Source organism: Maniola jurtina, chromosome 2 (genome assembly GCF_905333055.1).
Source record: "Maniola jurtina chromosome 2, ilManJurt1.1, whole genome shotgun sequence".
NCBI classification, from domain to species: Eukaryota; Metazoa; Arthropoda; class Insecta; order Lepidoptera; family Nymphalidae; genus Maniola; species Maniola jurtina.
Window position 1 is genome coordinate 3,629,644 of NC_060030.1, and position 14,784 is coordinate 3,644,427.

The 14,784-nt window shown below is 33.5% G+C and overlaps 1 protein-coding gene across 3 annotated transcripts in view; it reads left to right on the forward strand.

Annotated features, from left to right (window-relative positions):
- Nucleotides 1-14,784, forward strand: part of LOC123869925 — a 206,677-nt gene that overhangs the window by 158,552 nt on the left and 33,341 nt on the right. For all 3 annotated transcript variants that reach the window (XM_045913042.1, XM_045913023.1, XM_045913033.1), the window contains exon 4: nucleotides 9,908-9,980. In XM_045913042.1, coding sequence (XP_045768998.1) covers nucleotides 9,908-9,980 — 73 coding nt within the window. The remainder of the gene's footprint in view (nucleotides 1-9,907; nucleotides 9,981-14,784) is intronic.

Sequence of the window (14,784 nt, forward strand, 5' to 3'; positions counted from 1 at the left end):
TTGTTTTCCCGGAGTCAAAAGTAGGCTAATCCCGAAATTAGTCTCTAGGTAAGCTATCTATAGGCCAAAGTAAAGAGTTTTATATATATATACAGGTACCTAAAATCGCATATAAGAAAAGCCCATGCATCACTCGCGTCTAAAACCAAAATAAATTGATGGACGTTCCGATAAAATTTATAGGTAGTAATTATGTTTTTGTACCTACGAGTTAGGTCCAAAAAAGTGGCGCCATGGGTTTTAGGAGGCCGCAAAACCTGTCTCGAAAATGAGGTGACATTTTAAACTAGTTTTATGAAGTCATATTGTTTCTTATTGTTTGTTTATAAAACAAGTATTTTCTGGACTTTTTGATTGAGTTTTGCTCTTTAACAACCCATTTTTAAGCGCATTTTAGATGCTACCTATACTATACGACAAACTATACGACAGTCGTGGATATTTTCTAAAAATAAGTTGTGCTATCAATTTAATAGTGCTATTAATAAATAATTGATGAATCGATAAGCTAATATTATTCAAAGATATCTACATTAAAAATTAATTTAAATTTTCATTAATAGCTACATAAAAATCGGTTTAGAATATTGGATTGGTTTTGGTACTCAATAAAAAATTCTTCTATACCTACTTGTACAAAACATTCTTATTACAATGAAAATATTATGATTTATTGGATTTTGTTATTTCCTTATACCTACTAACATGTAGGTAAACGTAGGTACATCTGGCCTATTGATAATTTATTTTCGAAAGTAATCGATACCTCATTCTGGTTTAATAGAGCATTCGATCTCGATTTCAAGGCGACGTAAATAAGCAATGAGAAGTACTTACTAACAGGTACCTATAGTGGTTTTAATTCATATCTTCTTGTGCCCACTAAGATCTTAAATCATATTCGTATAGGCAAAGTCAAAAAAGTGTGTAAAAAATGTTAACCAAGTTCGTTAAAAATTGGACAAAATATAGTGCGTCGACAATGGTCCAAAAAGTAATTAATATAAGTATCAAAAAATGAGTACAAAATAGTGCGTCAAAAATGGGCTTAACAGCTGTGCTCAAAATTGGGCAAAAAATAGCGCGTCAGATTGGTCAAAAACACTTGCAATTCAAAAATTGAGTCAAATAAATCAACGCGCATGTAGCTTGCTGATGCTGTAATATTTTTGTAATGCATACATAGGTTTCTTTAAAAAAAATTTTTTCTTTAAATCTGGCTTTACTCTGATTAGCCAATGTCAAGTTTGTGATATTTTCAAGTTATTGAATTTATATAAGTATGGACTCCGTCTGCGCCGGCGCCCGCCGACATACGCGCGGCGCCCCTTTAGAGCGCTTCCCAGTCAGTTCCACCACCAAAAAACACCAACTAACACAAAAACCAGCCACTCTTAACAAAAAAAAAACACTCCAAACAAGCACAGCACGCGCGCCAGCAAACTCCATCACAGACGAAGTCCCTTTAAAATTTTATCTGGGCACAAGATAAATATTTCTTTTAGATAATAGTGACAATTTCAATGCTGTTTTTAACAATGCTTTGTTACACAGATCATATCACCAATCTTTATACATAATCTGCATACCAGGGCTACAATTTCGTCCAGGTTCGTGACTGAAAAATTAATAACGAAATAACACGTTATTCTGTTAGATAACGGAACGGTAACGAATTAGTCCTCGTTATGGACACCATTTCATTACGGGAGCCTTGGGTAAGTCACGCGTGTCCAAGGTTGGACCTGATGCATGTGATTTTGCATCAGCTGTGCACCTGACATTATCTTTGGACAGTCATTATTCATAGATACGAGTACAATATGTCTATAATTTTGTGTATTAATCTTTTTATAATAGCACAAAATCGACGTCCATTAATGGCATGACAATGCTGAGTTTTAAAAGAGATCACACATGACAAGCATTCTTCAATACCTACTGAAAATACTCGTACCTATTGCGGTAGTGGTTAATGAGATTCCTATTTAAGAGTCTGATGGACACATCTTATTAACCCCCGACCCAAAAAGAGTTTCTGTGTAAGTTTCTGTGTAACTTGTATCTGTCGAAGGCATCGTAGCTCCTAAACTAATGAACCGATTTTCTTATTTTTTTTTTTGTTTGAAAGGTGGCTTAATCGATGTTAGCCATAATCCAAGAAAATCGGTTCAGCCGTTTGAAAGTTATCAGCGCTTTTCTAGTTACTGTAACCTTCACTTGTCGGGAGTGTAATAAATTTTTAATTTACACTTGTCAACTTAAGAGTTATGTGCGTTCTAAGCAATTATTTTAACATGAAGTAAACATTGTGAGAAAACCTGCATGACCGACAGTTCCCCGTATGTTCTGAGTGGTGTTCATTGACAAATGTCGGTAATCAAATCTCTTCGGCGGGGCATTGACGTTAACCTTAGTGTAGCCGCAGCATTACAATACTTATTGTACCTACTGATTTCAAATTCAGTATTAAGTTAATACTATTAACGTTAATGTTTATTACCGTTATGCTTATTACCGTGTCCGAGTATTTTTGATTTCATTGTTTCAAATTAGCACATTTCATTGTGACAGCCTTGGATAAGTCACGCATTTCCACGGTCAGCCCTACAACATTATTATGATTTTACGTCTGATATTAATAGGATAGAAACTGTAGACAGCTGTTATTATCTTATGGTATAATTTGTATATTTAATATTATCTTTCTCTAAGTAGGTGTATGCAATCTTTTATGCTATTAAAGTTTTAAATAAATGGGTATTCGCTTATTACTTCTTTCTTAATGGAATTCAACGCGATTCGCATTTTAGTTCAGAATTTTTACAAGAAAGATTTAAGTATATTATGTAGTTACATATGTTTTATAAGAAAGGTTACATAAGCTATGGAAATTAACCACTGAACGAATCTTGATGAAAAGCACCTCGAGATAGCTTGTATCCTGAAAAGGACTTAGAATACGTTTTATGCCAAAAATCTTTTTTTTAATGGAATTTACTTAATCAAACTTAAATCTGCGTGGATGAAATCGCGAACGTCAGCTAGTACTAAATAAAATAACGATATTTTCATGAATAAAATGTTAGGAATGTAGTTTTCTTACATTACAATAATTGAACGCGACATCATTATAAAGGAACGCATGAAAAATGTATGGCAAATTATTACATTTTCTCATAAATATTATAAATGTGGATTATAAAGTGTAATATATATGTATTTAGATAAGATGTTATGTAGATAAATAAGTTATTACAATAACTAAGTGTATTTATTATCCTTAATGTGTCAACATGAGAGGTTAATTAATGCAACATTGCATATCGAAGTAAAATATGTACCATTAACTTAACAATATAGCACCATAAAATATCTAATTTATGATATACTAATCTATATCAAAAATAATTATCACATTGGTACATAGAACAAAGAGATATATTACATACAAAGTGTAACCAAAACGCTAGCAAAAACGAAGACAGGTGATAGTATTAATGATGATTATTATTACTAAAATTAAATCTATTAAAAATCCTGTATTTTTTAAAAGTTCATTCACAATATAATGCAAATAAAACATCTGACTGACGCTAGTGGTCAGCAAACGTAACGTAAATAGGCTACTCGGGGTCAATGCCGTGTCGTAGTTGGGGCATTTACACGTGTTTTGCACGCTATACATCGCAGGTTTGAAAAAATAAATCACTAAAACTACAAAAGAAAGCAAATGGCTATTGGCATTGGATTGTGTTTAGGTAGTATAATAATAAGCCTAAGTTTTGCTAGTGTTCTGGTTATACCCTGTAACATAAGGATATGTTATAAGTATCAGGCGGCGCAAGACCTAGACCATAGCGTGTGAAAGTCCCTATAAATTTATGTTCAGCGCTGGACGTCTATCAGATTGACGATGACAACAATGATATAATATAATAATTTTATACAAGACTTGATACCCGCGACTTCGACCGCGTGGATTAAGGTTTTTAAATATCCCGTGGGAACTCTTTGATTTTTCGGGATTAAAAGTAGCCTATGTCTGTCCCCGGGATGTAAGCTACCTATGTACCTTTCATATAAATCGGTTAAACAGATGGGTTTTTAAAAATCCCGTGGGTACTCTTTGATTTTCGGGATAAAAAATAGTCTATGTTCGTCCCAGGGATGTAAGCTAACTCTGAACCAAACATAAAAATCGTTTGAACTGTTATGCAGTGAAAAACTAGCAGACAGACAGACACACTTTCGCATTTATAATATTAGTATGGAGTTATAACGACATGCGTTGTAATGCGAAAATCTTGATCAGATTGATTAGTTGCTGACCTTTGACGTTGTTTATAGATAAACATGTAGACTATTAGGTTAGTTCAATCAAGTAGTGCCTATCTATGTATTATTATGATTACCATCCGGTGTTTCGATGAATAGACATTATCTTTCAAGCAATGCTTGTTATAATTTTTTCGTGCTATAAATGACCTTACTATTTATTGCAAAATTATAGTATACATCTTCTAATATATAAAAATTAATGTTCGTTCGGTCGTTAAGTAAGCGTTCGGGCATTATTCATTCGATTGAGTTGTAACTTTGTACAGTTGTTGTTATTTCTGACACAGCACTATCAACATACATACAGTACTTAGGTGAATGACGCGTGAATTACATTGCAAGTTTTAACACATGCCAGGCTTTAGCTATTATTCACTTTAATATAAATTTAATAAATAATAATATGATAGCTACTTAAATTAAAAAAAATCCTAAGAATGATTTTTTTTTAATATTCGTGCAATTTTTTTTAGATAAACACGAATTTCAAGCCACACCTTGTTGTTGCAGTACTTATAATAATTACCATACTCGTCCTGTACCTACTGAATTTAGAGATAGGAATAAAATTATCGTATGATGTAACGTTACGCATTCTAAATAATCTCTACTGATGACTCTACTAATGGATTTCATATTTCCCAGAAAATCAGAACTTACTATATTTGCCTTTAAAGATATTTACATAAACAATATAAATAAATGTTTATTGTAGAAGAAAATAGCAAAATATGCATCTTATTATTTTTATTAACCCCCAACCCAAAAAGAGTGGTGTTATAAGTTTGACGTGTGTATCTGTGTATCTGTCTGTGGCAGATTTTTTTGTTTGAAAGGTGGCTTGATCGAGAGTGTTCTTAATAATATATAATATATAATCCAAGAAAATCGGTTTAGCCGTTTGAGAGTTATCAGCTCTTTTCTAGTTACTGTAACCTTCACTTGTCGGGGGTGTTATAAATTTTTAATTTACACTTGTAATAATATGCCAATTTAATTGGTAGAAATAAATTAGTGACCTAAGTGAAAACAAAAAGAATTAAGTAAGTACCAAAACTTTTTTGAAAATAAAACTTAACAATGTTGAGACAAAAAATTCAAGTATTACCAAAAATGCAAAAACGTCTTCAGTCCTGAATATGTTCATCAGCATTTTGACATTCATACAGTGAGTGCATAAGTTCGTAAATACACATTTTACTTATCAAACTTTGACAGTATAACAATACAGTTTATCAAGGTTATTTTGATGTAGGCAGGTATTTCATGTTCACAATTTTGGAACATAAGTTCTGTGGTCGTACAGCGAAGCTCTGTCAATTAGTGACAGCACTTGTAGGATGTAGGTATGTATATCCCGTATATCGTATTCCAAACTGTTCCTGTAAGTTCTCGGAATGACCTTTTCAGGTCAAATCGAATTTGTGTGTCAAATTAACGGAATTGTAAGATGATATAAGACACGTTTAAGGCGATAAAGCAAAATGACACAAAGGTGTCCCGCGCACGCAAGACGGCTTAGTTTATTGTAAGGAATATAAAGAGGTTTGGTATTTATGATTATGTGTTAGTTGGTAAAGAATGTGGGTCATTTACGGGTTTTTGTAATATCAGACGCGCTTGAACTTCGATTACACTTGATGATGAGTGATGATGTAGTTTAATTTAAAGGAGCATCCAGCAACTTCAAGCAGCAAAAAGTTCAGCTCTGCTTCTCTGGTTGTATAATGTTAAGTTTTTATTTTAATACACAAAAGCGGTGAAATAGGTTCAGCTTCATATTTGGAGGTCCAGGAATATATTATATCTCGGGCAAGCAGATTTCCGAGTACCTAATGTGCGCTTTGAATGTTTAAATACCTTATAAATTAGGTATCTTGTGCCTACATCTGAATTAGCACAACTAGCGGCTTTCGTTAAGTGGCTGGCAAACTGTTCTGCGACCAGCCTTACCAATCTATAAGTTATAACCGATTGGCAAATAAGTAAATATCTAAGTAGATAATAAACGGCAAGTGAAGTGTTAGCCACGCGCGCACCGCACGCCACAGTAGCTGTCGCTAGCACCAAGGCCGCTTTGCCGCTCACTCGCTGTCTCAAGACTGGTTCGACGAACTATCGATGTGTATAGGTTAATTGGATTGGGTTTCATTCAAACACTATCTATTCTTAATACTAACAGCCACTTAGTTTAGGTAGGTTTTCTAATCTAAGTGATTTGTTGTGATTACAAATTAGAATTTAGCGGACCTCCAACCCGCTGGACTGATGACCTTAAAAAGAAAGCGCGAAGTGGGTGGATGAGGAAGGCAGAGGATCGTGTGTGCTGGCGCGCTCTTGGGAAGGCCTACGTCCAGCAGTGGACTCGAACAGGCTGATTGATTGATTGATTTAGCGGCAGCCAAGAGCACTGATGAAGGATAGACTGTACCTGTATGTCAAAATGCGTGCACGTGTGCTAGGAATTAGAACGAAGTAGAGTAGGTACCTACTGTAAAAAAGTTTAAGGATATTTTTCGCTAGTCTCAACCCAGGACCAAGATTAGGAGATGTGGAAAAATACTTTTCAAAAGTCAAGAGCAAAGTCAATTTTTCATGTTCAAAATCAAATTCATGAGTCGAATTCACGAGTTTATGATTAAGATAATAAATAATAAAAAATAAAGATAATTATTACCAAAAAATATTTATGAATGCCTAGGTCCGTAGTAATGAACCTATCAATATATTTTATTAGTAGCTATAGAAATACTCATGTCATTATCTCTATTCTTTATTGTTTCCTTCGTTCTTTTTTTGTACTATGGGTCCTATGTAGGTACCTAACTGTTGTTAAACATTCATGAACAACTTTCGATACTTAACTAATCGTTTAAACAGTTAAAACCGACGTATTGCTTATCGAATAACAAAAGCCTTGTACTTGAACTACACGATAGTCAAATAGAAAATTTTCTATCAGTAAGCGCCGCTCGGAACAATGTCGCTTGTGGAATAATGATCAGTCTCAAACATCCAGCTATGCGGTCCCTCTTTCGATGGGAAGTAGCCAGCGACATAGTTCTTTTCTGCCAAAGTACCAGCCCATGTGGTCACAAAAAATTACAGTTCAAGATGAATTTGCTTAAAAATCGATGTTAAAGTACCTATCTTCAGTTGCCTTACGCAACCCAAATCTGCGTACTAATGATTCACTTTTTTAACTTTCGTGGCACGAAGATATTATCGTTGAATGATAATTTCTTCTCTTCTGTAGCTAATTCAACATAATTAAGCTAAAATTTTACCTCACAGAATTCGAGATGCAACTCAATTTTGCTTACACCTGTCCACAGTATATTATTAATTTTGACAGCTTTATACAATACAAACTGGTTTACGTAAATTTTGTGACGAAGTCATTTTTTTTTCAAGTTTTTTTCCGTGTTTAACAAAATTAAGGCTGAAATAGAAAATTTAATTGCATTTGCATCAACCTAAATAACGGGTTGGTGCGAGTGCCTCTTACAGAAAATACCAGCGCATTTTGTAACGAATAGTAGCGCCATAACTTTTCTACTTCTATGACCGTGTTGCTCTATGGCCTCAAATGTTATTTCTCAGGGCGAACGGGGAACAGTTTTGAGAAAACAATATTCCGATAGTGTACGTGATGGAACTGTTGATGCTTAGCAAATTCCTCTGTTGTCATTTCTCAATTTGTTACATGAGAAACAGATTGCAGACTCGTTTGTCTACACGTTGTTCATTGAGCAAAAGGAAACGGGAACTTTTTTACATAATGTCCATTGTCCATACTAATATTATAAATGCGAAAGTGTATTTCTGGCTAAAGGTTACCACCATGTCCTTTAGCTCGTAGCACATAAATTCAAAACAGACTGTATAACAAATGTTACACCTGTAAAATCAATCAGCATAATCAGAAGAGCTTTCTGTGTTCAAAGAATGCCGTAAGTTTTGTTATATCATTAACAAAAGTTATTGTGTCCAAAGAACGCCATAAGTTTCATTAACAAAAGTTATTGTCCGAAGAATATCATAAGTTTTGTTAATGACTTTCGTTTAGTGGCGCTTATTTTATATTTTTCGACGTTGACTCTCCGTTAGCTTCACTTAATTTATATTTTTTTCTCTTACAGAATAATAAATTTCATAATAAAAAGTAATGAAAAATACGGACTGAATTGAGAACCACCTCCTTTTTGGAAATCGGTTAAAAATAGTGAAATATGTTTTCTATAGAGACACACATGTTTCATCGCTTTCTCTTCATCGTAATCGTCATTGCTGAGAGTCATCACCCTTTTCCGTTAAATGGGTAAGGGGTTTCTTGCGGTAAAAATTCAGATCCTTTCATATGTCTCATCGATGACGACATCTCATCTAGAAAATTAGTGGGGATTTCCTTCCATAGGTAGGTTTCTCGGAGTTATTGTAGTGTGAAGGCTTCTTTAGTTATTCTTTGAGTCATATACCTATCTAATAAATTACTTTAATGCGGTATCTCCGAGCGTAACGATGGATGTAAATATCTGTGAACGTTCGCGTTTATATGACAGGTGAAATTATACGCTGCATCGGAACAAAGTGAATTACTCTGAGGAATTCTGTGGTGTTTGTTTATCGGCGTTAAGAATCGGACTCACCCAATCCGCGACGGAAACGTTTCCAATGCGGCATTTTAAACTTAGCAATAAAGAATTATCTTATAACTAGATGATGTCTCGTGACTTCGTCGAATTAAGGTTTTGTAATCCCCTGAGAGTTCTTTAATATACTTACTTTGATTTGACAAAAAATAAAGTGTTACTCTTCTGACTTTTATCAATGCACAAAAATTACGTCGATCCGTTGTTCCATTGCGGCGTGATTAAAGGACGGACTAGAAAACAAACTCACTGTCACACTTAAAATATTATGTGTACTTACTCATAGACTTGTAAATTACTTCGTGTGTATTAGTAAAGGTTTTTTTTCTCTCTCGTCTGACTATACAAAGATTAGCTAATGTCAAGTTTGTAGTTATTTGTAACAAGTTAGTTAAACTATACAAGTGTGGACCCCGTCTGTGCCGGCGCTCGCCGACATACGCACGGCACCCCCTTAGAGCGCTTTCCAGTCAGTTTTAACAAAAAAAAACACTCCAAAAAGGCAGAACACGCCCGCCAGCTAATACCAACACAGACGAAGTCATTAGTAAAGGTATTTATTAGTGATAGAGCAGTTCACACTGTGAAGTGCGCGCCTCAGTTTGCGCAGCGCCGTCAAATTATGCCGTGTGGTTTGTTTAGTTTTGTCTTATGAGTACCATCCGTACACGCGTACGCGTGCGTTCTGTGTGACGTCCTGCCATGTAGTTACCGAACGCCTCTTTATGTGGGTCCAAGTCTTTTTATTTTTATTTATTTTATTTTTTATGCCAATAGGGTTTTTCCATATCGAGGTATTTCTAACGTTTGGCTACTCTCCAGACTATGCAGAAATCATCACATAAAAATATATACGCAACGTGTTTCGAATAAATCTGCATCCATTTGCTGACATTCTGTTTCTGTCTTTGCAGAATTGGCCTTTGCGGATTCGACAACCCACACAGAGATCAAAAAACAGAAGAACTGAAAAAACACATAGGACAGGTAAGGTCTACTATTAATAACGTAATAGAGGTAATATTACAAAGAAGAGATCTAATGATTTGTAAAGGATAGGTCCAAACATTATCGCCTACGACAACCATTAGTAAATACTACCTACTGACATGCAGCTGACCTTTTCATCTTATGTAGCATTTATATCAATAAAAACTGGTCAAGACGGACATGGCGAAACTAAAAGGGTTCTTAGTTGACTACGGAACCTCAGAAATTAGGGTCGTTTGATTGAACTTGCGGAATGAATATAAATTATTTATTTTACGCCACAATTTCGATTGTTTTTCACGTAAAGACAGGCTAAAATTCTTCGACACAATAATTTTCTTCAAACACGATGTCCTACGCTCAGCTTTAGACTACAACAAGTCAAGTCAAAGTCAAATTATTTATTCAAAGTACTAAGTAGGTACTAGTAAGGTACTATTGTACTCTTTTTGATGGCCAGAATCTTAAAGGGAACTTTTAATTCCCACACATAGAATTCTCATATCAAAAATGTTTGATTGGAGATTCTTAAAATCCGAATCGAGTACCATATCATGTACTATCTTTGCATGTTATCTTTGTTGTTTGTATCTTTGTATGTTAGCTAGAAAAATACGATCTAACTATCCTTGATCTAGAAACATGTTTAATTTCTACATAAATATTTAGTGTGTTCGCATAAATTGATGCTACCAACTCCAAACACGGTGATGACCGAGAATCCAATCCTAGAAGTTGTATCCTCTCCTCTTATCTGTAAAAGGTAATGTTGTTAGTTGGGGCAATAAATGCTTCTTTAATTGCTTTTACTATTAAGGCTGTAATTAGATTTTGCTGTAATTAAGAAGTAAGTATGGAATAGTATGTATGATGGTACGAGTATGATTTAAAGTCAAAAGTATTATCGAAGATATAAAATTAGCAGCCTTAAGATACAAAATATCTAATTAGAACAAAAAAGACATGCGCATAACGAAGATGAAAAAATTTGCTGATCAACAGATTTTCAATTCTAATATTATGTCAAGTTGAAAAAACGACTTATATGTTTAGGATAGCACAACGTAACAAATTAATTAATAGCACGCGAATCAGTATTTAGAAAAATTCAAATCCATCAAGAAATGAAATCAATGAAGTAGCCGAAGAATACGTGCCAGTAGTAAACTGTTTAATTGCTACCCGAGTTAAACGTGCACTTAAAACTCTTAAGGCCCCTAAATCAAGTAAAGTATGACGTAATGTTCCGGATGAAGATGACCTGATCGATGGCTCAGCTTCAAATACTCAAGTTAAGGAGACGCCCACACATTAAAAAAATATTACTATACGAAATACGAGCATAATGATGAATTAGTTTGCGCTTGATAAATTCGTATGTGCGAGATGTCTACAGTTATTAATGGGAACGAATTTCGAAATGATCTTGTAAAATTAGAGGTTCAAGGCGATGAAATCCAAGAACAACTTCTTTTTGGACACACAACTAAAATTTGGAATTCATTTCATGAAATATTTCAGTAATATAATGTAAAAACAATAGCTTTGTATTAATTGTTTTAGAAAATTACCATTGAAAATTAGCTAGCAGTTTTAAAGAAAGTCAATCTAATTTACAAAGTTAATCATCTTAATAAAGATAAAATAATAAGAAACCACTACTTCCAGTTCTAGTTCAAAACCATCGATTTATATTAAAGCAAATAAATGTATAATTTTTGCACACCTAATTTTTTGAATCAATGATGTAATCGTTTATGTACTTAGAGTTAAACAATATTCAAACAAAAAGTTTTGACAAGCACTCATCAAATCAAAATAAATAATGATGAATAAGTGGCCATTATGTGGATTATGAATTAGGTAATTTATACGCATGTTGGTTAGTTATGTAAGCTACGCGAACTGTTTGAATTGTTTATTTTTTATATTTATTTGACACAAAGATGTTTAAACAACTGTTTGGTTAACAACTTTATAAGATCTAGTACCAATAATTTTAATCTAATAGATCTAAAAACGTTTAGTTGACCATCGCAAAGGAATTACCAACATAATCAGATTTGGTGTTAAAAGAAAAGATTTAATAGCGCTAAATGTAACATATAGATTACTGATACATACATTTTAGTTTACATCTTTATAATTACATGACAACGCAACCGCTGTTTCCTTTGCAATAAAGAAAATTCCAACTAACGTGAAAAATTAAAGAATTAGTGAGTATAGGAAGCGATGGATCATATTGTTATGAAGTTTGATAAAAACGTGTGACTGTGAAGTAAACAAACGAACCAAACAATAGGGTCAAAATAATCTGACACATAGCTGATGAGCTAACGAGCTGTCATTCTGAAGGTCTCTTCATCTTTGCAACAGTCTAGATAATTAGAATAACCTATAAATCATTCGAATATTAGAAGATCAATATCGGTATTTTGATTTGTGATCGTGCCTTTGTTTTTAATGCTATCAACAATAGATATAACATTCGCGATTGGTTTTAGTAGCATGATTTACAGTCTAATGATTTGATTGTTTTATAAAAAACGTTTATGACCATCATTTAACAGATCAAACCATATTTCATTCGTTTATTTTATAACAAAAAAAAAATCCTTCACATTTTAACTAACTTCACATAATTATTTAAATTTTCATTACTTTAGCTTTTTGTATTTCTATCAAAATGATAATCAATATAAGATGATAATGGTTGAGATGGATGAATGGTTGGTCAGCAGCAGCACCAACTAACTTTTACCTGCGACTCCACTTACGATAAAACTTTGTTTGACACATACGTCTAAATTAACACGAAAAATTCCTTGATCTTAATAGGCATAGTAGTTGGATTAGACACAATATTATAAAATAATAAATACTGCTTTAGTAGCTAATGTTTGTAATAATCAATTTTATATTAACCTTGCCTCATCTACCTCAACTTAACAGGTAGCTTCATGCTTAGTTTGATTATAGAACACAAAAGATTAACTGTGTGAAATGATATACCCCCTCAAAAATAACCTGTTCTCTTTTTGACTAATGATTTAGGACTAATATGATTTGATATTTTGAAGCCGTACAAAAAATAATAAAATACCAATGGTAATCTAGAATACCACTCTTAATATCTATTCATGTGAAAAATCACAACCAGAAACAGACAAATGTTTTGAACAGAAAAATAGGAAAGCAGTTAAATACCTATAATTGAATTCTTAGTTTGAGACTATCTTCACTTATCAACTTTGAATAGGTATTGAGAAAATCGGATTATTCTCAAAACATCTTGAAATAAATATAAATTGAAATAAACCCTTTATTTCCAATAGGTTGATGGTTGTTTACCAAATAAGTTACGTGACTGCAGTTTGATTGGTGTCAGTTATATTTCGTTATGCACGGCCCAGTGCTGCGATGGTATTCTAAACGACAACTAACCACGTTTCGTTAATGTTGTTTCACGTCTAGTCATACTGTGTTGTCTGTATTATTTTCTTCTCATTCGTTGACTCTTGACAGAGCTGCCGTCTTTTTTTAATGTAACACTTGCTGCCAATATTTATAGTGAGACTCGACGTTTTGGAATCACTTTTTTTATTTAAACAGTAGGTCGTGTCTTCTAACATTGAAAAAGTAATTTGGCCCCAGTGGACACCCTTGTAAACTATTAACAAATAATTGAGTCACGTTTTGCATCTAAATGTTACTAACACTATAATTTTAAATTATTATAATACTATTATACTGTAATAAATATATTATAATGAGTATTTATTGGATTTTCGTAATAGTTTTGACCAACTTTAAACATTATACCTAAGTACTTACTTTAAGGACGCGATTAGATACACTTGTAAGTTTTACTCACGTAGATATGTAGCTTACGCCATTAATTGAAAGCAAATTTCGTAAAGTAAATGATTATAAGTGTTTCCATTATTAAATTTATTGTAAGTTACTTAAAGCTACTTACGTGAATAAAACTTACAGCTGTAATTGCGTTCTAAGTTCTAACATAATAGAAACAATTGAAGTTATGGATTAGCTTAAATATATGGCAAAGCGCTTATATTAAAAACACTTTATATAAAGTTAATTCAACAAAAGTTAGTCATCTGATACCATATATCCAATTTGAAAACCAGAAACCAATGTTTTGTTTGTCGATATCAATTAACATACGTGGTAAATCACAGCATGATTTAACTCCTTAACACACATTCTGTACTTGTTCAAGGACAGTGACGTCATGGCTAACGGATCCTGTAAGGACAATTACCGTTTCTTATTTGGGCAAAGGTGAATCACCCTGTAATTTGATCTGTCGTGTCCCACATCTCCTGTAACCGAAGGACACTGTATAAAATATATTTAGAATGGAAGGCAATGGGTCGATTGTGGTGATGTTTGAATTATGGCCGTACCTACATTTTTTTTTTTAAAGAATAGCCATGTCAAATGACTAATATTCCCCTTTCCTCTCCAACTAAGCGTCAGGCTTGTGCTAGGAGTAGGTACTACAATAGTGCAACGCGCGGGTTTTGAACCGTCGACCTTTCGATTTTCAGTCCACTCCTTTACCGGTTGAGCTATTGAGGCTCTAATTTTATGTGGTTGCTGCTCTTATTGTTCTCTTTAGTAATTTTGAATGATATTATGATGGATAAATATTGAATCTCTTTGGCTAAGGCTATTGGTCGATTGATTGTTTCACATAACAGCAGTTCTAAATGTTCCAGTTTTTTTTTTGAGCTGAGTTTGATTGCACTTTTTGCGTTGCATGACGTATTTG